The sequence below is a fragment of the Oenanthe melanoleuca genome, chromosome 5 (assembly GCF_029582105.1).
Source record: "Oenanthe melanoleuca isolate GR-GAL-2019-014 chromosome 5, OMel1.0, whole genome shotgun sequence".
NCBI classification, from domain to species: Eukaryota; Metazoa; Chordata; class Aves; order Passeriformes; family Muscicapidae; genus Oenanthe; species Oenanthe melanoleuca.
In genome coordinates, this window is record NC_079339.1 from 29364530 (window position 1) to 29389921 (window position 25392).

The 25392-nt window shown below is 39.2% G+C and overlaps 1 protein-coding gene across 4 annotated transcripts in view; it reads right to left on the reverse strand.

Annotated features, from left to right (window-relative positions):
- ZFYVE26 (zinc finger FYVE-type containing 26) overlaps positions 1–25392 on the reverse strand; it is a 47538-nt gene that overhangs the window by 18767 nt on the left and 3379 nt on the right. For all 4 annotated transcript variants that reach the window (XM_056493798.1, XM_056493796.1, XM_056493797.1 and 1 more), the window contains exons 4-26: positions 23737–24289; positions 22322–22452; positions 21396–21560; positions 20189–20277; positions 19784–19944; positions 16486–16668; positions 15236–15889; positions 14480–14569; positions 13750–13818; positions 12974–13125; positions 11494–11692; positions 10946–11209; positions 10644–10763; positions 10213–10377; positions 9072–9299; positions 7761–7866; positions 6315–7051; positions 5545–5741; positions 4578–4682; positions 3874–3996; positions 3209–3385; positions 1808–2054; positions 603–701 (exon numbers count right to left, since the gene is read on the reverse strand). In XM_056493798.1, coding sequence (XP_056349773.1) covers positions 603–701; positions 1808–2054; positions 3209–3385; positions 3874–3996; positions 4578–4682; positions 5545–5741; positions 6315–7051; positions 7761–7866; positions 9072–9299; positions 10213–10377; positions 10644–10763; positions 10946–11209; positions 11494–11692; positions 12974–13125; positions 13750–13818; positions 14480–14569; positions 15236–15889; positions 16486–16668; positions 19784–19944; positions 20189–20277; positions 21396–21560; positions 22322–22452; positions 23737–24289 — 5014 coding nt within the window. The remainder of the gene's footprint in view (positions 1–602; positions 702–1807; positions 2055–3208; positions 3386–3873; positions 3997–4577; positions 4683–5544; positions 5742–6314; positions 7052–7760; positions 7867–9071; positions 9300–10212; positions 10378–10643; positions 10764–10945; positions 11210–11493; positions 11693–12973; positions 13126–13749; positions 13819–14479; positions 14570–15235; positions 15890–16485; positions 16669–19783; positions 19945–20188; positions 20278–21395; positions 21561–22321; positions 22453–23736; positions 24290–25392) is intronic.

Here is a 25392-nt window from a genome sequence, read left to right on the forward strand (position 1 = left end):
TCCTTGGAGGCCTGAGGATATTCTGTTAGCCTGACTGTGCATCTCTTGCATGACTTGCTAAACAGAGCCTGCAGAACAGTTTCTGGTTGTTTCTTAGCTACATATATTCTCCTGTTGTTCTGGCTTAAATTACTTAGTTTCCACTTTTTTGTTTCTGAGGACTGTGAGGGGAGCCTCTCAGACAATACAAGGTGTGCTATTTTCCTAAGGTCACAACAGGGATCCTACGGAAAAATAAAATTCAAGGACCATAGAATGGCATACCCAGTGAACCAACTGGGATAAATGGCTGGGAGGGGCTGATCTCCACTGGACAATGGGTTTGGCACTGGTCAGCAGGTGGTGGGCAATTGTATTATACAGCATTTATTTTTTCTTGGGTTTTGCTCTTATTTCCTATTTTTCTTATCTCCCTTTTCATCATCATCGGTATATTTTACTTGAGTTCAGTTACTACACTGTCCTTACTTCAACCCATAGATTTTACCCCTTTCCAAATCTCCTCTACATCCCACATGTGAAGGGGTTGGTGGAGGAATGATCAAGCAGCTGTGGTTGCTGCTGAGGTTAAACCCCAACAAGCACCAAGGTCTTAACCTTACCAGTAGAGCTGACAGAAGATACTTCTGATGATCCTGATTTGGATGATGCTTCACACTCCAATATCTGACTAAGACTTTCATGAATACGTATCAGAGAATCTAGGACAAAGGGAAGAAAGGGGGAAAAAAATCACAGTACAATACTGGTCAATACAACTGCTTTCAAGAAGATTAGAGAAATCCATTCACAGGGGTATGTAAGAAGGTCAGGGCTACTTATGGAATTACATATTACTGTTCGCATGCAAATTAGTCCACAGCAATTAATGCAAAACTGTATAAAATTCAATTACCTAAAAAACAAAGAAAGAGATCCTTATCAAAGCAAGGGAGTAATGATAGCTACAGGAACAACATAGCAAAGATATGAAAACAATTGATTAATTGTTGATTGATTGAACAAGATGCTCACAGCAAATATTAAATGCTTCACATTGCAGTGGAAGGAACACGCATACTTGTAAAACTGTAGATCATTTGGCAGGAAGAGATAGATTAAAGTCTGATGCTTTTATGTTAGTAAAAGCTGCATCTTTAAATTACAAAACAAAGTCAACTCTTGGAAACTGGCATAATGCAGATTGGTACCATATCAGCAGGTATAAACAGATACAGATAGGTACAGAACCATACATTTTTAATACAGTGACACAAAAGCATTGGAGTGGATCTGCAGCACCCTCTGCTGTTCCAGTTCGAAAACCTTAAAGAAGGTAAGTGCCTGAGACTCAAAAACAACATGGATGAGAAGGGATTGGCAAACCAGAGAGAAGAACCATAACAAGACTGTTCAACAGAACTACCAGTCTAGAAGCTTTCAATATGAAAAATGAACAGGACTCTGGTAGGAAGAAATACTACAGAAGACTAAATCTCCATTCTACTTGAGGGAAGATGTAGCTGGCTGCAGGCTTTAGAAATGCTTGTGCATTAAACAGGAGTAAAATAAAATTGATCAGTATTATACAAGAAAATAAACCTCAATACGGAACAACAGAGAAAAGCCTGAGAAACTCTGGGAGCTGTTGGTCCTTGAAAACACCTATTTACAAAAAAGGAAAAAGACTTTAAAAATATGTTCTGGGCTAGGGGAAGACTGGAGGTACACATCTAAAAAAATGTTATGGCACGATTGCTGAAATTATTCTGGGAGGATTTTGGCCTTTGTTTCCCAAATGAAAAACAGCATTCTGATAGATAGTTACCTGATCTCTTTTCTTTTAATGTGAAAGGGAAGTTGAGAGCCTTTTCTGCATACTTTGAAAGCAAACTGTCGATGTCCTCTACAGTAAAACCGATTTCCTGCCCAGCTAAGAGCTGGTGCAGTGTCTGCACAGCTAAAGCTACCCAGTCCACCTTCATATTCATGAGGAGCTGTTCCAGCATGAGCAGTGGCCTTGAGGAGAGGTGGACATAGTTAACTCGGGAGAGCTCAGGCAGAATCAGCAGCACCTGAGACACAGGAAAAAAAAGGTATCATAAAATTACACACCTTTCAATCTGTGTTTCTGTGAGATTAAAGACAAGAAACTACAGCAATAACTTATGCAGAGAATGGGATGACATGTGGAGGTCAAAAAACGGAAGTGAGACTTCTCAAACCAACTCCTACTTCCATTAGAGAATTACTGAGAGGATTTGCAGAATCACTTAGCTTCCACTTTCCATTCTATAAAACACTGCCTCATTTCAGGGGATACAGAAGAGTGGAAAATCTTTTGTGCCCCTGTGACAAGTATGCTGTAGCAGAGTACAGCACATTCTCTTATTAAAAGAAATTTATAACAAGTATATTAGCCCAATCCTTAACCTGTTAATTATTTGAGGGAATGTTAAGATGAGAAAGCAAAAGCAATTCTCCTCTAGATGGATAGTTAATATGGATGCTTTTCAAATTAAGTCATCTCTTCAGAAGGAACAAGTAAGGAAACAGGCAGCCCAGCAGAATACTGTTGTGGCACACACTGGAGCAAGCTGGTGTTTACAGTCCTACACCAAAACAGACATTACTGTCTGCACTGTATTTTGCTTACATGTAATGCATTCATCTAAGTAATCTGCTGATTAATGCATATATTCCCAGGCTGAGCACAGAACCTGTGTGACTTGTGTAAAGGCAGTGGCCATCCAAAAAGAGGAGTGATACTCTTCACCTTTGGAAGGCACTTGGGAGAAACATGAAGCCAAAATACCACCATACAGGTGGGCATATGTAGGACACCTGGTATTACTGATACAGAGAGTAAGTTGAGCATACTTTCTTCTTCACTGGGGACAAAGATAGCAACTGTTCTGATAAACTCCACAATTTTATTTTATTCCACCCTATCCTTTTTCAGCCTGTGTGCTCCTCCACTCTCTACAGCTCAAACACAAGACTGCTTTGTTCATAATATGAAACTGCAAAAAGGGAGAAAGGAAAGAGAAGCTTTAAGCCATCTCTAACTTTCCTTTGGATCCTGAGACTCAGGATCTTAGACCTGATGTGGTGAGAATGCTCTGGTAAAATCTACAGGCTTTTTATATTATGGCAATATTATGCATTACAAAATCACTTATATAGCAATTTATTGCTGTTAACCCCTCAGGGCAGGGGTTCTACTGACCTTTGATCCTATGTAGAGTGCCTGGATTTCATTCCGGCGTGCTGTTGTCAGATTGGCATAAAAGTGAGCTGTGAGGTAATCAGCCAAGAAGTGAGAGGCTGCCAAGTTTGGGTGCTGGTCAAGGGACTGCTCACTGATGGCAAGGCAAACACCAGGGTCTTCGATTCTTTGTAAAAGCTACAAAACCAAACAAAACACAGGGAAAAACCTACAACATTCCTGGAAGGCAGCCTTCTGTTCATGACAGTTTATTACCCTACAGTGTTCCAGCAGGAAAATTAATTCACTCTCTAAGTGACAGCTCCATCAATATTAAAACCAAAAATGATAATTTGGGCACTGAAGCACAGCTGAACAATTCATGTTATTAGTTTCTTCAGCAGCAGCAGCACTGACATGCTTCATTATGATTATTCAAATGAAAGGAGCCTTGTATTCCTATGTAAGTGACATTTGTGCTATTAGGTCCAAGAACTAAATTGCCAAGCTGGATTTTACTTAAGCAGAACAGGGGAGAGCTAGGATCTTAAAAGCTTATCTAAGCAAATAGCATCTCTTAAGGATAGTATAAAAAAGACCATGAAAATACACATAGTGAAGGTAGGGAAAACAGCTGTCAACTTATTTGATCTGTGGACATGAGGCTGAGAGTGTCTTGCTAATACCTGCAATGCCTTTTCCATGTCTCCCATCTCCAGTAAGTGGAGAAGGTGCTCACGGTGAAGATTGATCAAGTCTTCTCTTGGGATAGGATACAAGTGTCCCCATTCCTCACACAATTCATAATCCTAAAGAATCAAAAAAACCCAAAGTAAAAACAAAAGGACAAACTCTACCCTCCTTGATACAATTGCTTCTCCCAAAGTTCTGATCAAGAGATCCTGTAGCTTAGACTCCCCTTCCAGATAAAAAAAAAAATAAATAATTACATTGACAAGGGAAGATGATAGTCAATTTTATCAGTCACAGCCTGCATTTAAAATACCTTGCTTACCTTACAGTAAACAAGTTAGTTTCTCAGGAAGACACTTAAAACCAGCCAGATTTACAATATTAGCATTTACCTAATAATCAAATCTGCATTATGACCAAAGTTACGCTATCTTAAAATCTTCAAAATTGTAAAGGAAATAACAGGCTATATCTCAGAGTAAGAGTTTAACTAAAACATAAGAATTATCAACTACACGTCAATCTTGATATTAAACACAGACCTGTATTTGTTTCTGTAGCACAGAGCTGAGTAAAGGAATCCTTCCTCACAAAGAAATCTCCACTGATCATTGTTTTAAGATGCTATTTCAGCGAATTTATTTACTCATAGTTTAATGCATTCTAGTTCAAGAAAATTCACATGATGATGTCTAACCTTTGCTTTCAGAATGATATTCATGACAGCCTGAGGGTCATCATTGCAGGCTTTTTTCAGATCCTGCCAGTCATTCCACAATGGTTCATTTTGCACACTCAGAATCTGAAAAAGTTAATATGGAGTAGCACAAGTTCAAGAATTTTAATTCAAGGCAATCAACAGCCTAAGAAAACAGTTGAGCTGATCACACCAAGAGCTGCTTCATAGAATGAAAAATTTAAAAAGGAAACCTATGTTTATCTCTTGTCCTTTCAGAGATGATGTAATACCCTTGCACTCAAAAAAACCCTCCAGTCTTCACAGATGTGAGTCTAAAAAGCACACTTATAATGGAAGGTTTTTGAAAGATTAAATGGCAATAATTATGGATGTACAAGTACACATTTAATGCAGATGTTGCTGGCATTAACAGAGAGACAACTGAGCTGTCAGTTAGCAGAACTCCCATCAGACAGAACTCAGCAGGGATGGCTCCTTATTTTGCTGTTTGGCTTTTCAGTCTGTGCTGAACTCCAGGCCAGCCTGTCTAGCTTAATCTGGGTATCTGCACTACATTGCAGTTAGAAGAAATGACTGCAATACAGACTTGCTCCTTGGACCACTAGGCTTGTACACCATCTGCATTTCTCAAACTTGTAAAACCATTAACTGCCATAGAAAGCTTCCAGAGGCTCTAGAATTTATATAGAATGGAAAATAATTTGCAAAACAATCAGATTCACACAAATGTTTATATCGAAACATGTTTGTAGACCTGAATGGTAATAGGCGAGTGGGAAAGTTATGAGGGATGGAAGCTGAGTGTTAACTGGATACTGCAGTACTGCACATGAACTGTTTCGGATAAGACTTGAAAAGCTAGGATCAAAAAAGATCAAAGGACTAAAGCTTTTCAGAGGGCAAGCAATATTTGCTTCCTGCTGCCTATTTCATCTCACTGGTTACTTGAAGAATGACTCTGTACCTTTTGATAAATCTGAAGTTCTTTCTTCCTGCTCTGCAGATTGGCTTTTAGTTCATGAGGTATGTCTGGATCAGAAATGCAATAAGCTAGAATTTCCAAAGAGGCATCAAGGGGCCACTTGTCCAGACAGCGCAGGGCCAGTCTGCTTCTCAACACTGCATTTTTTACCGGAAACAAATATTGCCAACCATCCTTATCTGTGGAGGAAACAAAACACTAATTTGAAATTCAGTTTCTATAATTTGGAAAATGAAAAAAAACAAAACCAACCTTATCCTTGCTGGAGCACATCAACAAAAGAAACACTGATAGGGTAGAAAAATCTTTTTAAGAGTCATCCCAAGCATCAATTTTTTGGGAAGCATCCAAAGTTAGCATTAGATACTTACTATTCAGACTCCAAAAGGCACCTTTCACAGATCACATCATCCATGCATGACAATGACACTGCTGTAAGAGATGTTCCATTAACAGTACAATGATTAATGTGTCTTGATGTTTTCAGCTCTTCACATAAAAATAACACCACAGATGCATTCCAGTTCTCTTGTACTAAATTGGTCACGATTTGCACATTTGTGAAACAAAAACAATACCATCAGAGAAAGCAAATTCAGGATGAAGAAAGGAAAATTATCTATTTCTGTCTCTGGATTTGCTCAAGGACCATTACTTTATTTTCTATGTCTTGATCTAGGCTGCATTCTTTATTAAAAAAAAAAAAAAAAAAAAAAATTAGGGGAAAAAAAGCCTGACTCAGTCCTTCTTACCTTCATCAGCTGCACAGCTCAGCACAGCATCCTTCACATTGACCACTTCCTCCACATCCTGGCTGTACAGATCCAAGACCTTCAGAGCTCTGTCCCAATCCTTTGCCCCAAGAGCTTGTTCAAAGACTCCCATTAATACTTTAACAGCTGTGGTGGAATGTAATCCTAGGAGAACCAGAGGCATGTATGCCCTGCCAGAGATGACAGCAGACAAACTGCTACCTTCCTCTTGATTCCGAAGTGGGTCAAACATAGCAAGAAGAAATCGTTCCAATATTGGAAACTCCTTCAACAGTGTCTCACACTCCTTGGAAATCTGTTCCAATCCTAAGGGCACCTCCCGTTTGCCCCGAAATTCCATCCAAGACAAACCTGATTTGTGAACTTTCTGTATATTAGATGCACTTAGACATGCCACTATAGCCATCAGCTTTGACCGAGACTTCAGGAAGTCCAGGGAGGAGGCAGTCAGTGTGTGCTGGCTCAAGTCATTCAGAGAGGATGAGGCCTGAGTGGAGATATCTTCAGGGGTCACTGCAGAATTATGAACAGGTATTTCAACATCTGGCAGGCAGTGGTGGGCACACTGGTGTGCCAAGCTGCTGATGTTTGTCAGAAGAGACTTTGTCTGGCTGTTTTGCCTTGCACTGCACAAGGACAGTGGTTCACAGCAAGAGTTAACAATGACTTGCTGCACATTCAGGTTCAACTCTTCTTTAGCCAAGAGAGAAGAAAGTCTGTAGGATTGAAAACAAAACCAGCTTATCCAGCATATATAAAAGGTACTTTATAATTACATATTTTCATAAATCTTCCAAATGCCTTATATTCTTCATAAGTACATACACAAGAAGATTACATACACTATTTTAACTTAGTTCCTTTTCTGTAAAGGAATGGCAGCATACTCCTCAAACGCTGACTTTTACCTAAATGCAAGGTACTAAAATAGCTCACCATTAGCACTCATCTTTTAAAAAGCTACCTCATCAAATCAGACAGTTTCCATGCCAACCTAATTTAGTAGTGGCAATGGAAGGAGTCTAGATTATCCGGTTTACCTGTGGGCCAGGGCAAGAGTCATGCCCAGTATTCTTAATAAGACCTACTGGCCTACTTTATTGTATTACATTGACAAGCTGCAAGTGCACTCCTCTGAACTGTCACACAGTTAAAAAAAAAAAAAAATCCACATAATTTCACTCTCACTTCACAACAGATAGCAATTGTTAAAAATATGGAGCCACTGTTCCCCCAGTCAAATATCTTCAGGTCGATGGAGAAGGCACTGAGTAAGCTCCTCCCTGCACACCAATCCTTGCAGAATCAAGTGATCAGCTGGCTGTACCACCTATGATAAGTAGCCAAAGAACTTAATCATGGCTAAGATAAAAGCCACCAATACCAAAATAACTTACAGGAGTACATAATCTGAAATGTACTGACCTGTCAGGATGAACTTGTCTCTCAAAAACAAGCTGGGAAAGCAGCTGAGTTGGACTCTGCTGTAACAGTATGAAAGGGTTTCCCACTTTCACTTCTGCAGATACATCTTAGGGAAAAAAACACCAGAATATTTATTACAATACAAACATATTAATTGAATACACTTACCAACTTTTATTTAGGAATATAAATTTTAAGGCCCTGAGTCTAAACCACTTTAACTAACTTCACAGAGTTCTAAAATCATATTAGAATGGCAAAATCCAGAGTAAATTGCAAAGCATTTGTGATTATGATATGCCTCTCAATCTTAGCAACATTATGTTGGATGTATTACCAAAACAGGTAGAGTAGAGATTCTTCAGCCTTTAAGCAAGATCTAGGTTCAGACAGTTTAGCAACTTTACTTCAAACTTTCACCAAAAGTATTTGTGGTGAGAAGTAGAAATCATGCAGAATTATTTTCTGATGAGTCTCTGGATGTAGACTGGTGAGTCCATGCTCTATCAATGTCAGTTGATAAGGGCAGAGAGAACTCACAATGTACAGGTACTTTTACAAAGGAGTGAAACCCTGGCCACTACTGCTGAAAAGCATTTGTATCCACTACTGAGTTATGTCAAGTAACTTTAGACACATTCTCCTAAGTTTATCTTTTCCTTTCATCTTCCAATACAATAACATTTCCCCCAAACTTGCCCAGCCCCTGAATATTTTTGTGCAACTTTAGAACACAGATAAACATTTTTACTCCTAGACAGTGAATTGTTCTGCTCTTTTGACAGCTTAATGTGCTGATGATGCATTCCTTTTCAAGACCCACCATCATCTGCTGATTCTATAAAAAAATTCTACCTGGTTATCTCTGCATGGCCTTCTACACACTCTTTTCTTATCCCTGTGGAGCAGCAGGGTGCTTGCTGCCTCTAAGGGAGCTGTAAATTATACAGTATGATAATCCATTGGATGCAAAAATCAATCTTGCCTTACAGGGGTAGTGCTAAGAATTTCTGGATGTTAAGGGCTGTTTGTTTTGTCACCACTCTAAGTGGAGTGCAGAGTCTGGGTCAGTAGTTAGCATTTCTGTTCTCATTTTCCCATTGACATCAACTACTTTTATGTGAGCTGTGGGTTGCCTAGGTGTTATGAAATCAAAAAAAGGAAAGTAATAATCAGTTGAAATCAAAAGCACAGTTAGTAGGTACATTTGACAAGGAACCATTTTTGCACAATTACTTTCCAGAATTAGGCCAGACTACACAGTCTGAGTATGTGCACCTAGGCTCAGACTTTGCAGCAGAAACCCCTTACCTAGCTCTGCATTCAAGCTTCGTAACACCACAGCAGCCAGCGTAGTGATGTAGTCAAGGAAGACCTTGACAAAGTTTGTGTGCCTGCTGTTCTCTGGCATGGTTTGGGCATGCTGCTCAAGAGTTCTCAGCAGGAGCTGTGTTTGATTCCAAACCAGGTGCTTCTCCAGCTCTGCTGGTTTGAGAGAGCCCTGCTCCACCAAGGCGCCAAGCAGGCTCCCTTTAGAGTCTGGTTTAAGGGAACAGATGTACATCCAATATTCAAGGTTAATGACAAGAAGAAAGAAGGCAGGGGTAGGGAAGAAAGACAGAGAAATGCTTTAGCTTTATTTCCTCTCCACAGTTATAGGTCTCAGTATAAGCATTACAATTTAACCAAAAGCAAGAGAAATCTTAACCATAAGCATTATAATCCAATTGAAAGCAAGAGAAATTTTCACAGCAGAATAAAAGTATAGTTCATTTAAATTGGTAACCAAGGCTCTGACAAGTTAGAACTATATTAAGGCAGACCTAAAATATTGCTAGTTCTGTGTCATTAACATTTATTCAAAACACAGGTGCTGCCCAATCTTTGAGCTCCATAACATTTAGCTCTTAGAGCTCTCCTAAATTTTTGCTTATTAAATATTTTAAGAACACCAAAAAGCCATTTAGGAATTTGGTGAATAGAAGAGAAACACCAGTGCTACATAATGAAGAGAGCTGTAAGAAGAAGTAAAAGCTGTGGAAAAAAGGAGATGTTTTATGATAGTCCTACAAAAATTGAAAGGTATTATGATAATACAAAGGTTTTTAAAGTTTATCTCCATTTTGTTACTAAAAAAAAGAGAAAAAAGCAAGAGTAAGAATACACTTAATTATCTATAAGGTGCCACAATAAAACACACTTAAAAGAATTCCATGCTAGGACTACATTGAAATAGGGAAAATAATGTCTCTGACAAGTTCAGAATTTTAGCTGTGAAAACAAATATAAGAATTACAGATAAATTTTACCCTTTGCAATTGTGATTTTCTAAAAATATATTTGTGCATGTGTCAAAGAACATTACTACTAGATTTAATGCTGTCTGGAAAGGCCAAAGCAAAAATTTAGATCCAGATATCAATCAGTCTTTATGTTCACAAAAATAACTCACCCACAGAACGTTCAACACATGTCAGTGCTTTTAGGATATGATCCAGGTTTTGTGATAGAATGATTTCATTAGTAATACTTTCTTCAGTCAAGGCAGGGTAGCAAGTTTGTAGGAGGTCTACAATACTGCATCGAAAATGACTCCCTATTTTCTCATCTGACACCTCTACAGAGAGGGAGAAAGAAACAGCAACTATAACAAAGACATAAGTACTTTTGCATAGAAGAAGGCCCACAAAAACAGAAGTATTATAATACAGAAAACCAGAGCATTTCAGATTATTCAGAATTAAGATTGGGTCATGTCTCCCTTGCCTTTTTTGTTATAAATATTAAGCTAAAAATGAAAAGTTCAAATTTACATAGCAATGGAAGACAATAATTTGATTTAAGCACATTTCAACAGAAAGCCTTATCAGCAAAGCATACTACCTGGTCTAGATTGACCTTGTGATGTGCAGGAATAGTTGAGAATTTTACTTATTTGCTGGAGAACTGCTGGAAAACCCTTTACACCTTCAGAGTGCAGTAAAACAAAGTCAGGTCGGTGGCCTGGAACAGTCATTGTGCAAAGAGAGACAAAATCAAAGTTAGGAGTAGAAAAAAGATACACTAACATGAAAGTAAAAATTGAGCTTTAATTAAGACTTGGGTGTTAGCATGAACAACACAGCATAGAGAGGCATTTTCTGTTCCCAGGCCCATGCTGATAAACATAAAAATCAAAAGCCTACCCCGAGTTTCAAGGCTGCTGTAAAGTCTTCTTTCTGCTGTCTCCAAAAGCTGTTTGCATGTTTTCCATAGATGGCACTGAGTACAAGCTAGGTCAAATGCTGCCATTGCTGAAGGATTGAGGTCCTCAAGGACTCCTCGCAGAGGATCAGTATGCTCCAGCTGGATGTTCCTGATCCAGAAATTTTCTTGAAGAGTAGGGGCAAGACTTCCAGAAGTTGCAAGCAATTTATCAGTAACATCCGAGATGGAATAAAATACCATACCTATACGTGTCATCAAAAACACACAATCACTGGTTAACAGCATCATTAGATCAGATCCTGTAATGGGTAACTATTTTTTAATCCTCATAGAAAATAATTCCATAGGTGGCCTGCTTCATGGACCAATCAATTACTGTAGAATGGATTCAACTCATTGGGCACCAACAACAAATTTTCAGCATTCCTAGTCTCTTTCTAACTCAAAGAACCACCACTTACCCTTCTGAACAAACACTACACTTTTCCCCAACCCTTTGTGAGAACTCAAAAAGCCCAGTCCTTACCAGCTGCTGCTGCATTCCCAATAGCTTGCAGAGTTGAACGGCCACTGCCAGATTTCCTGATGCCTCCAGTGCCATCTGATGCTTGATTCTCAATATTGCTCTCCACTCTTGCCATTTCTTGTACTGCCTCTTGGTAACGCTCCATGAAAACCAGCTCACCGTAGCAAGGGGAAGTCTCCAGATTAAACATCAAAGCCACCTTTCAAAGGTAACAGCAGATGTAATTACAGAGCTTGTCAAATGAAGTTTTCAAAGGTCAAAGAGCTTAGGGGGAGGCTTTAGAGGAGACAAAGGAATAAAATAAATACTTTAACTGAAAAATATCCCCACAGACACAACAGGCTGAAATGGTGGGGTTTTGTCCTAGAGAGTTTTGCCTAAAAAAAACCACAAGCCCTCAGAGATGTTTTCTAACAATTATTAAAAAGCTCACCTATTATTTGTTGCAGGATTAGGACTGAATTAATTTTCATAACCCACACCTTTTGGAATGACTCTTCATAATTTCAATATGCTATGTAATGAGAGATATCTATCAAGTTTGCCTCCAAAGTAGACTATTTCAAATAGATTTTTATTCAGCAAGGAATACCTTCTCAAAATTTAAACAAAGAGTAGCTAAGCAAAGCTATGCAAGTTCCTATTATGAAACCAACAACAGAACACAAACCAAACTTGAATGCTTTATCATTGGTGATACTGAAAATCTAAGCAACAAAGCAAAACTAAATGCTCCTTTGGTCCTGTAAGTAAGGAAAAGATGAAGTGGCACACCTGGAATCAAACAGAATTGGCTGAGTAGTAACCTGATGTTAATGCAATATTTAAGTGATATGAACTGCTTCAGTATGTCTATCTGAAACTCAGTCAGGTCACAGCTTTTTACAGAAGATCCACTCACTGATGAATCTCAAGATTTTTTTTCAGAGCATCAGCTCAAAGCCCCACAGAGAAAGGTATGCTTTCTGAGAGGGAGCAAAGAATCACAAAGACACAGACTGTCAAATTTCAAGTCTTTCTGCCTGTTTTCAATACCACAAATTTGGTCTCAAAATATACCTCCTTCAAATGAAAGTAATCACTGCTTTGGGTAAGGAACACCTTTGCATGTTTCTACCAGGGTTACAAGTGGAGAGGGTCATGGTTTTGAAAACTGATTAAATAAAGCAGTTTAGATGCTGCTGTCTCATGAGACTTCACATGAGTAAAGTCAGTGTATTCTTCAGTCAGTTAAAACTCTATGCTTGACCAGCTCTCATCAAATATTTGCATGCTTTGAGAACCCAGATGTAGAGAAAACATTTTTACATAACAAGGCAGAAAAAAACCCTGCATCGTGGGATGTTGGTTTAGAATACTGTTGTTCCTTCCACTTGCTTCTACCTCTGAAGTGATTCTTTCACTTGGAAGCCCTGTGTTTGCCAAATGCAGAAGAAGCAGGAATTTCATTCAAAAATCGAAATACACGCATCTTATTTACCTGGTGGGCTTCCACAAAGTTGCCTCTCAAAACACAAGAAACTAACAGTGATTCTGGTGGGGAAAGCATCATAGGAATGAGGGAGTTCTGCTGATGTGGTCTTGCCCTGCTTTCCAAGTCACTCAAGCCAGACACATTACTGGTACTTCCCTCTGCAAGACAGAATCAGTATACTATTAGGGAAAACACATTTCACCAAATAACAGCCACCTACCAGATAACATTATTTCACGTATTTAACACTAAAATATAGGAGCAGAGTTGCAAGCAAGTTTTAGGATAAAGAGGTCAACTTGAACATCCTGTTAAAAATTCTCATAACATTTTGTATTTGGTCAGAATTTGCAGTTTGGATCTCATCCCCATGTAACACTTTTCAGCAGCTACATAATACATACACAGTGCTAGGCACTGGTTCAATATGGATAAAGGGAGAAGTCTAAAGCATCTGACCTGTTAGATCAGTCCAGCATGCCTAAGCATGTCTTAGCTTACATGACTGTCAGTTCATTAGCTTTTTTGATGGTTTGCAGATCACTACATTGCTTGCACACTGTTTCCTGCAAGCCAAAGATATTAAGAAAAATCTAATTCTCTTATTCCAGAAGAAGACACATGTGCTATTCAACTAGAAAAAAGTAATTAAAAAATGGGAGCTCTGAAATACTAAAAGATGCAATTCTGTCCTGCACATAACAGTAATTCACATTAACCAAGCAAATTCTTCATCATGCACATTGAAAAGACAAAGAAATACTACTTTTGTGGCTAAATACCTGAAGTACTGGTGCTTAGCTCGCTACTTGTGCTTTCTAATGATGGACTGGAAGTTCCCTCTTTCCCATCTAAATGGAAACAAATCAAAATCAGCACATTAAATGTACTTTTACTAGACAAAGTAATTAAAATCTACTGCAGATTAGGCAACCTCAAGGGATCTTCGAGATTATCTTGTAAATAAGCCACCACTGACATCTATGATAAATGCAAAAACTGCTGATTTGAAGAAAATGCTGGGCTAGAGACTATGTCGGGGAGGCCCATCAGTCACTCACAGCAGGTACTTTGAAGCTTCTTATTTTGGAACATGCCACTTCAAAACCAGACATGCCTTTCTTAGGCTAAATAGAAAAAAGGTGAGGAGCACAACTTACTCCTAAAGCTACCAATTTATGTCACAGATTTCTGTTAATTCACATCCCAGATAACATCGCAACAGGAATCAAAATATACCAAAAAGTCATAGGACATGGTGGAGAAAGGGAAAAATTAGTACTGCAGTTGAAGTTCTCCCCTACCCCAAATCAGACTATGTATGGAAGAAGTTATTTGTGCAGGTGAGCTTTAGAGAACAACCTCAATCCAAGTGGAACTGGACTACTTAGAAAATTAAAGGAAATAAATCTAGAACTTTAATCCTAGGCCATGAAATCTTATTCAGCTATGAGCTCAGCAAAATGATGCACATTTCAGAAGTGTCTTCTCCAAGTCACTTTTTCAACCCACCTATCTTGTACCTCCGATATCTACTTCGTTTCTTAATGCTGGAGCGCCTGATTAAAGAGCAGTATCTCCTGGAGGCTGCAAGCTGATGTTCTGTGAAATATTTAAACAAAAATATTACCAAATAGCTTTAAAGAAGGAGACTTGACAAACAGTTGAACACAAGTTCGGAAACTTGCAATATTTAAGGTCCAGACTGCGAAGCCTTTCTTGGGACATGGAGCTTACTGTGATCTGAGATACACAATCAGCTACACATGATACAAGACAAAATCTCATAGCAGCAGGGCTAACAAGCTATGAGCTATGGAGAAGGGTGGGAAACAGGCTCCTGAGTGTGCTGTTCCAGCTACTTAAACAATCATTCAGAATAACATAACTTCCTCTGATACATGTTCCTAACATGTTTCCAGACAAGGCTAATCAATATTGTCCATGAACAAGCTGAGACTATTTAGCTTGCACTGGATCCAACACCACCATATCCCTTCATATCACTGCAGTGTGACTTGTGACAAAGGGGTGGGACAAAGGCAAACAGAAGCAGTGCATCCACAAAGGGAAGGGAAAAGAGAGAAAGACACAAACTTTCTGATTAGAATAGAGATCACTTCTGCTGGAAAATGGTTTTAAGAACCAGGCCGCTCTCCCAGTATCTGCCAAAATGTGCTCCCTCATTAAGATGCTCACGGAATTTAATCCTGGTATCACTGTTTGGACAACTGTAACATATCAGAAAGTGCCAAATACAAAGCCCACCTGCATTTCTGTTACTCATCACCACTTTGTATCGCCAGTGAGCTTCAGAAAGGTATTTGGAAAACTGTAACACACGACTTCCAAAGGCATCTCTGCTTGCAGAAAGATTCAAGCATTCAATGAGCTCCAGCTCTTCACGAAGCACATTACTAGAGTCCCATGGGAGAGAACTCTGAATTTCTTCCAGGTGGTTGAGCAGCAATTTGAGGAAGGCCTCCATGGCTACATCATCCACTAAAAACCCAGTAACACCACTGGTGAAGTGTTTCAGATCCAGGTATCTTGGCTTAGAGGTTTCACAGCTTTTGCCATCTAACATGGAGTCACGAAGATCTTGGGTATCTGTGTGAATTGTTTGTGCAGCCAACAGATGCTTCTCTGATTTTTTTTCAGCCTCTGTTAGGTGCTGTGGACTTTGCAAGGTGGAAGACCGCCGACTGGCACTGCCTTCTACACTCAGAGTAGCACTCTTTTTGTCAAGGTCTTCATCCTCTGCATAGTCCTCAGGCAGATGAGTCTCAGTATAGAGGTCATTATAGGAAACAAAAAGCAGGGAGAAAATATTTTCCAAAACCTCCAGGCGCAGAGGAATTGGAACACTCCTTAAGAACTGCTGGCACTTCACAATGTACTGAGAAAATGCTGAAGAGCAATCTGTACCATGAAAAACAAAAATAAAGAACATTTACTACATTTTTCAGGGATTCCTTGCTCCAGCTTGTGCCTTTTAAGAAAATCTCAGAAGAGGGAACTAGCCCAGTGGTTCAGACCCAATCATTCCTCCAAAAACCAAGTAAATATATATCCAACATTTTACATTTAGAAAGGTAGTAGTACCTACTCCCTCTGAGCACTGCCAATTATCACTTTGTTCAATGATGTGCAAATTCAGATTATATCCATTCTAGCTATTAAATCAGTTTCAGCTCTGGGAAATCATAAGCTCTTCCAAAATTATCTCACTATGATCCTATATCTAGTATCACTTCCTTTTAGCACTATATTTTTTGTACAATTACCTTAAATGTTTTAAAACAAGGCCAGTAGCTTATTCATATCTATTATTACTAAAGATAACAACACCTCAAAGAAATATCATTAGACCTGCTTGCAAAGCACCCATAGCCCACTGAATAAAATACCACATGTACACAGGATGCAACATTGTCCCAATACTTAGTGACAATTCAGAGCCCAGCAATTGGATGGAGGGGCACACGTTACTGAACCTGAGAAAGGAGGCCAATCACCTGCTGGTTCTCCAGAAGTTGCATCCTCAGGGATATCACCAAGAAGGCTGTGCACACAATCCTTGCACTGGGCATGCCTGTGTGAATTCACACAGAGGGCATAGATTGCATACTTCATGGCACAGAACGCTCGGAAGAGTGCCAGGTTGCGCTGCTGACTCAGGGTGTTAGGGAGTGTGGCTGCTGTGGAGGGGAATCAGGGCAGTGAGGGGGTAGGAGATAAACAAGAAAACAAGTTAATTTTCTCCTGCAGTTCCTGCACAGCAATATTTATTCAGTCTTTCTTTCCCAGTGCTGTTTTTGTCTCAGCTTTGATTTGTCTCACTGTTACTTTTAGGAAAAAAAAAAAAAATAAACAACCCAACCAACAACAGATGGGCACAGAAAAGTCAGGTCTGGATCCCCTTCTAAAACAAAAGTTTTCTGTGAACTTGTGTAACAGGACCTGGCTACAGCATAGAATGACCAAAATCCCTCACAACGACTCTCTTTAGCAGGGTATGGTTAAGTTGTACTGCTGCATTTACAACAGAGGGGAAAATCCTGCCTCATTTCAGCATCTTAGATTTCTGAGTTCTAATACACAGTAGATGAGTAGGGAAACAGTGTAGACAGGCTACGACTGTAGTAAGAATAGAGTACCACAATCTCTTGAGATTTGTACTAATAAATAGATATCATGGTTGATTCACAGCGACTGACACAATAGATCAAATACAATCTGCAACTGATTAAAGAAGAAGTACAGTCCCACAGTTTCCTTCACACATTTATGATAAAGGCAAACTAGAGAAGTATTGTACCCACTTCTTCTCCCCTTTGGGTTTTTTTTTTGAGGAAAGGTATCACACGCCAGAGACGTGATCCCTTCTTAGAACAAGAGAACAGGAGAGTTGCAAATTGTAAAAATGACATCATCATCATCCCTTTCACCCAGGAACACAATATAGTGTCATATGTTCTGTTATGCTGACTTTAGATGAATGATCAATCTACTGTAAAAAAGATAAAAGAATCCCACAACAAAGAAAGAAAAAAGCCCCGACAACCACACACAGTGTTAAATGAGTGGTTGGAATCCACTGTCCTCTATTCTTACAGAAGTGATGGATTGTCCCTCTACCTGTTGTCATGCAGGAAAAGCATGAGCCAAGTTGTTGTTTTTTTTTTTAAACAAAGCACTGGTACAAAGACCAATGTACTGACAACGTCCACATCCAAATTCTGGAACTGAACAAAATTATCTAACCTAAAAACTGTTTCAGCACTGTCCTCTACAAAGTTTGAGCACGATTGTAAAGAAAAGCACCAGTCTGAACTCTTCTGAAAACTACAGAGCAGCCAAAGCAAAAGGACTGAGACAACAAACAGCTGGAAAATTCCCTGTCACTGCCATTCTAAACAGTGATAGAAATGGAAAATATAATGTAGACAGCAGACAGAACTGAGGAGACATCCAAGTATGAATCCTCTGCAGAACCCACACAGTCACTGAAATTCTACTGCTGCCCAGAAGCTCTACACTAATATGCAAACAACCAAATAGCTCTCAATACCACTGTCTTAAGAGGACTTCAGGCAGGTAAAGCCAGAGATTTGATAAATACAATACTCTGGAGAAATAGTTAGCTGAAGATACTATAAAGACAGATACTGGTAATCAAAAGTAAGTTTAATACACTTTTGCCTCACATGTGGATAAACTTAGATGCAGTGAGTCTGTGTCAGTATTTGTATCTACACCAACCCTTTTCCTTGTACCAATACTGAAGAACAATCCTTTAACTAATAGCACTGTTTTTCCTATGCCAGAAATACTAACATCTTCTTCTTGAATACTGTAACTCAAGAGGAAATTGCTTCTCACCATGACTGATCAAAACCAGTGTCATGCACAGCCTGAACTCAACTGTTTACCAGTACCACTACTCTGGTTTTACTAATGCAGCTGACAGATGTACTAAAAAGAAGGGGAAGCAGGGAAAGCATCTGAGGTGACAGGAGGAAAAAGCCTGTTAACACTATGACATCTGACAAAACAGAAATTTATGACTCCTCTCTTCCCTTTAAGGCTCAAAATAGATTATTTGAAAGGAGATTCTATTAAGCTGGATTTATAAAATCCTATCAATTCTGCAATAATTGCTGAATTGAAAAGAGAAGGAGGACTTTATTCCATTAATTATTTCCATAAATTAATGTGACATGAAGAAAAAAGAAGAGAAACCACAGCTAGAGTTCTTTTGCTACTGTCATGAAGCTCCCAGAAGATATGATGGGATTGACTCTTCCTGATTTTGAAAGGCTTTGACAGTAATTAAGCAGAAAATAATTAAAATGTAAGAACTGATTAAAAATTCCCACCACACCAGCAATAACAAAACAATTTCAGAAAGCAGGATACTGAAAATAAGGATCTATATAGAATCTCAATTCCTACATTTTTAAGATTATTCAAGACAAGTGTCATAGTAATTTTAACACCAAAACCTGTAAAGTAGGAATAGAAACCAACATCACAACAGCATGATATGGAAGGAGAGAAACCTGCTTCCTACTAGGCAATCTGGAAAAATCTGGGCAGGATCCATCACAGAGTTCTCCATGCAACTCAGGTCCAAATTCAGAAACTCAATAGAAATATTTAGAAAGTAAATGCTGTGGCTTCTTAGGTTCTAGTACAGGCAGGAAAACAGAGCTTCTGTATCATTATTAAGCGGCCCTATCAGAAAACAGCTTTAAAATTACAGCAGCTGAACCTGGACACAGGCTGCAATCAAAACAGTGTCTGAAGAGAGTCACTTGTAAGTGATCTGATGTGTTTAGTAGTTGGCAGGTATTTTAGGCACCCAACTGGAACATGTGAAGATGAGAGAAGTGAGGCAGGAGTGATGTAAACACAGGCTGTAGCTAAGTTTGATTTAAATACTAAATTTAAATCTGGTAGCAGCTAATATTAGAATTTAAAAAACACACTTTTTATCTCTTTCAAAAATTAAGATGTAGTACAAGGTATTGTCAATTTCATCTGGTTTTGCTCTTTGATATTCAATTAAAGTGCACGGAAATAGAAACCAAACACACTTTTCAAACTAAAGGTATTACAAAATACAGAAGTTACAATGAGCGGCATATATCACAAGCATGTGCAAAGTCTTGTTATCATCCTGAAAAAGCTCTTTCAGAGATATGTTCTTGTGAGATCAACTCCTTCTTGAAAGACAATTTACTCCCCAAAAGGTTGGATCCACTCAATGGATTGTGAGCCTCCTGTATTCTTACAGCCCTATATATTTACCCTGCATCTGCTGGTCTCTAGCAGGAACCTTTTGAAGAAGCTCAATAACATCATCTTCATTCAGTGCCAGAAGATTGGTGAGATGATGCAAAGAATACACTGCAGTGTGGCAATCCAGACTATGCAAGTGTTGCAACAGAACCTTCCTTGGGACAGTAATACTGCAAGAGAGAACAAAGAGGTGGCACAGATTTAAGTCTCAGCCACATTTAAAGATACAACTGCAATTAAAAAGGAAAACAAAGAGCATAACTGCAGCCCATGAGAAATTTTCAGAGCTTGTATATACTGCCACTATTAGATGATTAGCCAAGAAAATAATACCTTCTCTATTTGCATGCATAAGCTGACTTAACAGGTAGAATTGGGAACATAGTTTGGAGAAAGTGCTTCTGTTCATTTTACCTGTTTTGCTGCATGCACCATTCAAGAACTTCCACATGAGCCCACAGGCCATCACAAAAATCTTTCAATATTGAATCATTGCACAGATCCTAAATGAAAAGACAAATAAAAGAATCTCTTTACAACAAATCCCCCAGCCAGACAGCAGAACCAAGCTTATGTCATACACACAGGTTTGAGAGACTTCTTTACCTAGTAATAAATTTCAAATATAGAAAACTGCCAGATTTATTACAAAGCCAGCAAAGGAGGGCTATTCTGACAGAACATAAAAGTCAGCCTCCCCTTGACACATCTAGAGACCATAGAAAGGTGGCTACATCCCTTTTCAAGAGTAACTTACACAATGCAAACTAATGCTTCTTAGTAACAGTCTAAAGCTAATCTCTAGAATAATAATGTACTAGAAAGATGACATGCTGGACAGCAGATGGTTATTTTCCTTTTGCACGTGCTTTTCTACTACAGTAACTGCCTGCTAAAATCAGATCTAAGAGTTTAACTTTGCAGAAGCTACTGAATAGACTTGGTGTATTACCAACAGACAGTAACTCCCTTAAGGCAACACCAGCTTAGGTCAGCACTGCGACCCAGCAGTACAAGGCCCTCTGTCTCCCCACCTCTGACACCTAAGCCAGCCAGCAAGCATCATCTGAAGGGCAACTACATCTTCAGAGCTGGAACCTTGTCTCTTTTGTACAGATGAAAAACATCCCAAACAAGGTGGATCTTTTGCTCACAGCTCTTGTCATATATCATTTTGCTTTGAGAATGAGTACAGGGAATTTCCAAGCTACCCTATTGTTAAACTCAGGCCTGAATTAGTCACTACCCAGGGATGACTCACTGGAGGAAATCACATGAAAGAAAGATGCCCCAACTCTTTTCAAAACTAACCAACAACCACTGCTGGTTTTTCTCTCTATGCTGTTCATGTTAACAGCAGAAGCTGGTTTTGGGTTTATGCAAGAGAAACTTTCAGAGTCTCCTTTGCAGTCATACTGTCTTCACAGCCAAGAAATAAGAAGAAAGGCAAGTGTCCCATAATGTTACCTATATACAACTGTAATATTTTAGCTTTATTAATTCCATTTTGAGGAAGACTGATATTCTCACTGAAAACTCCATGGTTTTACTTGTTTTTGCAAACAAATTGCATTATCTGGACTCAGACAGGGACACTGTCACTTGCTTTCTGCTGATTTACCTGAGTTTTGTGTAAAGTCCATAGCAATGTTTTTGCTGATTCCAAGCTTTGGCAGTGAGTCCATCCTAACAACACCAAGAGACGGCTAAGTGGGTTGAATTCTCTCCTCAACAACCTCTTCAGGCCCGAGTAGTCTTCTCTTTTTAGTAAAGCTAATGCAGTCACCTAGAAAATAAAAGAAGTATTAATTTTTCCAAAATGTGGAGACCCATAATGCCTGGCAGACTATGTAAGCAAGTACCCATTTCAATATTAGCTTCACTAAAATAGCGAAACTCTGCACCCGCAACTTCCCTAAACTTATGCTGTCCAAGCCATCAAGATACTCATCAGTAAAGATGTTTTGAGGAAAAAAACACCATTTCAAGTGCTTACTGCAAAGCCAACTCACATTCCACTCCACATTATCTTGGCACTCCTTCTATTCATCTCTGCCAAGCACATCATGCAAACGTTGAAATATGTTCAACCTTAAAACCTCACACTTTAAGAGTGACCACCTGCCTGTATCCTATTTCTTCTATCTATGCACCTACATAAAAATCAATTAATTAATAACAGACTATTTTCACCATAAGTTTTACCATGCAAACTCACTGCCCCAAGTCTATTAGCATGAGAAAGCAACAAGTTCAGGGTCATGAGGTAAATGGTGTATCCAACAAAACTACAAGCAGAAATTGAGACTTCTTAAACCCTAAAGATTTAATCTTCAGTCTGCATGCAGATGAGCTTTTTCACCAGCAGTTTTTTGTTCATTGCACTGCTGCAAGTAGGGGTGTTATCACTGTTACCTCCTTGTTCCTAATTAGTCGTCACCCCTGGCAAACATTATTTGAATGCTTCTGGGCACCACCGAGATATGTTCAACACAGCCTGACTTTAGCCTCCATTGGGTTTCCCTGTTAATGATTTTATGGCTATACCAGAATCTGTTCCAGAAAGTGCTTGCTGCTGCTCAAGCAGTAGAAATAGACTGTCTTCCAAGAAGGAGCTTCTTTGGGATCTGAGAATAAACTCATCACAGTTCGCTCTGTATCCAGCTGCTCAGATGAACCTAAAAACATTACAAAAAGATTACCTTCCAGAGGAGAGGGGTACCTTTTAGAGAAGCACAATTGTTATTATTTTAAACTGAGAAACACTCAGTATTTCCTCAAGCACTAACTACATGTTACTAGCTAAGAGACTTCAATAGCTAACAGGAATACCAAGCAAAGAAATTTGATAGAGATCAGATAGAAAACCAGAAAAACTGTACCAACAATCATTAACATGGAAAAAGCCTTCTCAGCACACATGTTATTTGCACCAGCTCAGGTCACATTGCCTGGCTTTCTTTAGCCATGCATACTCTTATCTGCAAGTTGCATGAATTCTCACTTGTGCTTGAGACACTGTGCTACTTTGCAGGACCTTAGCAAAGACTTGTCTAGCACTGGAACTTCCTCAAATCTGTGCAAAGTGAGACCCAAACTACTCCCAATGAGAGTGAAGGTATGTGGATCTCCATTTCTTTTTCCCCACGAGGAAGCACTAACTGTAGTTATTATCAGAATTTCTAGAGTCTGCCACACCAGCCTGAACTTCCCTTCAGCCATCCCTGAGAGAAAGAAGTCTAGCTTTTCCCTCCTTGTCATTTTACTGGGCATCACTTGCCATTCAACTTGCTGAGATCCACACAGAATCACAGGATATGCTGAGCTGGAAGGGACCGTCAGGATCACTGAGCTACAACTAAATGTACCATTCAAATGGAGCTAGACAGAGGATGTGAAGTTATGGTTGGTACAAAACCACAGCTGGGCTCTGGCAAATGAGTAGGTAATCAAAGTGCATCTTCTCTCCTGCTGGAGTATCACCCTTCTCCCCAGCTCCTTCTACTTTCATAAGTTTTCTTTTCCAGTATTAAGAGGTTTGAACATTTTGGGATTACCGAGGTGATTGAACTGTTACTGGCCAGAAATGGAATGTACTCCAGCACAGACGGCCCCGAGCTGGAGGTGAACAAATAAAAACTGTATACATATGGAGTATCAAACTTCCAGTTACAAGCAAGATTTTCAAGAGAAATGCTGAGCAGATTAAAATAGAGCAGAACAAGGCATGGTAAAGGCAGTGATCTCAAAACACAGCATAGACTGCAGAAATGTAGGGGGGAGAACCAGTGCTCCTATGCCAATTCCTTGCTTTAAGGATCATTTTAGCATCATCTTTCTAAAGATTCCATGGTTTGTTAAGGCACCTTAGCAAGAGCCTGAGTTCTTGACTACTTGTCTGTTTAATGCCTTAATGGTTTTGTTAAACAGGAGATTAGTACAATGTAAAAAGTGAAACCAACCTTTTTGTATTGATTTTGACAACAAAAACTTTTCTCTTGTTCTTTCTGTGACAACACTGCTATAGAGGCTTAGCAGGCCATGGCTCTGTTTCCTCAGCATACAGTTTAGTAGCTTCTCTTCCCTCAGTAGGCTCCCCTCAGCCCAGCAGATATCCAAGAGCTCCCTGAATAAGTGCTTTATTTCATCTGCTTGATGCTCCACCTCAAAAGTCACTATACTGAGAGCAGCATAAATTGTATCTACCAGTTCTCTTTGATCTAGCTCAGCTGAAAGCTCAGAACCACTCTGAAGCCTCTGCAGAGATTTCAAGGAATCACAAAGGAACTCAACAAAGATGTTCTGTAGAGAGCGATATTGCTGGAGTGAGGAGCTGTGTGTGCCTTGCTGCCCCTGGAAGAACTCCAGCAGGGCTTTTGCCCTCTGGGGAGCCCGCAGCAAAAGCTTCCGGAGAGCTGAAACAACATCCAAACTGAATTTGTGAGAACAGTCATCTCTTCTTTTGCTGTCTGTGATGTGCTTGTTCTGTGTGCACTCAAATGCTTCAAACAGTTCCTGGTAGGGAAATGATAAAAGAATAATAAGCCTTTTAGACTACATTAATATATGACATGAATTATTTAAAAAATAAAAGAAACTTGAAAGCAAGCAGATAAATCAATTTGGAAACACCATACTACCTAAGAAATCCATTACTAATGGTGCACCTGGTCCAACATCTTTCCTAGAAAAGTACATATGCCTGAATATGTAACAAAATACAAAGAATCCTGTAAAACACAAGTACACTATAAGGAACATATACAAGCAAGGAACCATAGCAGCTTCTAGGGAATGGCTGAAGCACTGCCATATTCTACCTCTAAGCAATATCCTAATGTAATCTCTTCATAGGTGACCAAGAGCATAATGATTAGTGGTTTTCTTTTTTATCCTACTTTTCCAGATTTGCACCATCTATCAACCAACTATATAATCCTCTCAATTTTTCAAATCTGATTAAAGCTGATCAACAGATTCAGAAGCCATCTCACAGACTTTTCTTAAGCACCAATAATTTTTTTATCTATCAGATGCAAACCTACAATTTCAGAACTGGGGAGGGGAAAACAAACAAAAATTCCGAATTAACCCACCCAATAAGAGCTGGGAAGGTGAGAGACAAGCCAATTGAACAGCACTCAAACAGCACTTTTGCCACTCCTGGAATTATGTGAGTACTGCCCTTGGCTCAAAGGGACACCTCAGAGATTACATAGGGGAAAGGTGGTTGGTGTGCACCAAGAATGAGAAGAGAAAGCAAGTCCACAGTACCCTTTTTTTAAAGTATTATTTGCTGGATCAAAATGTAACTCTACATACCAACATGCCTCTGACAGAAACTGTGACAAAGATACAAGATTTTTGAATCTCATGTTTCTGTGCAACACTGGTGGACAGTGTGGACAATGGTGGAATCATTCATGACCTCAGAGGCGAGGCACTAACATACACAGATTTCATTAACAGACTTCAAGCAGATTTATTTTAATCAACATTCAAGTTCATCTTGCTTGTTTTCATCCTGTAACTGCTAATTCTGTATCCTTAGTGAAATACTGAACAACTTTTCCTAAGTTGAAATAGCCTCTGAATATAGTAAATTTTCCTTTTCCTCT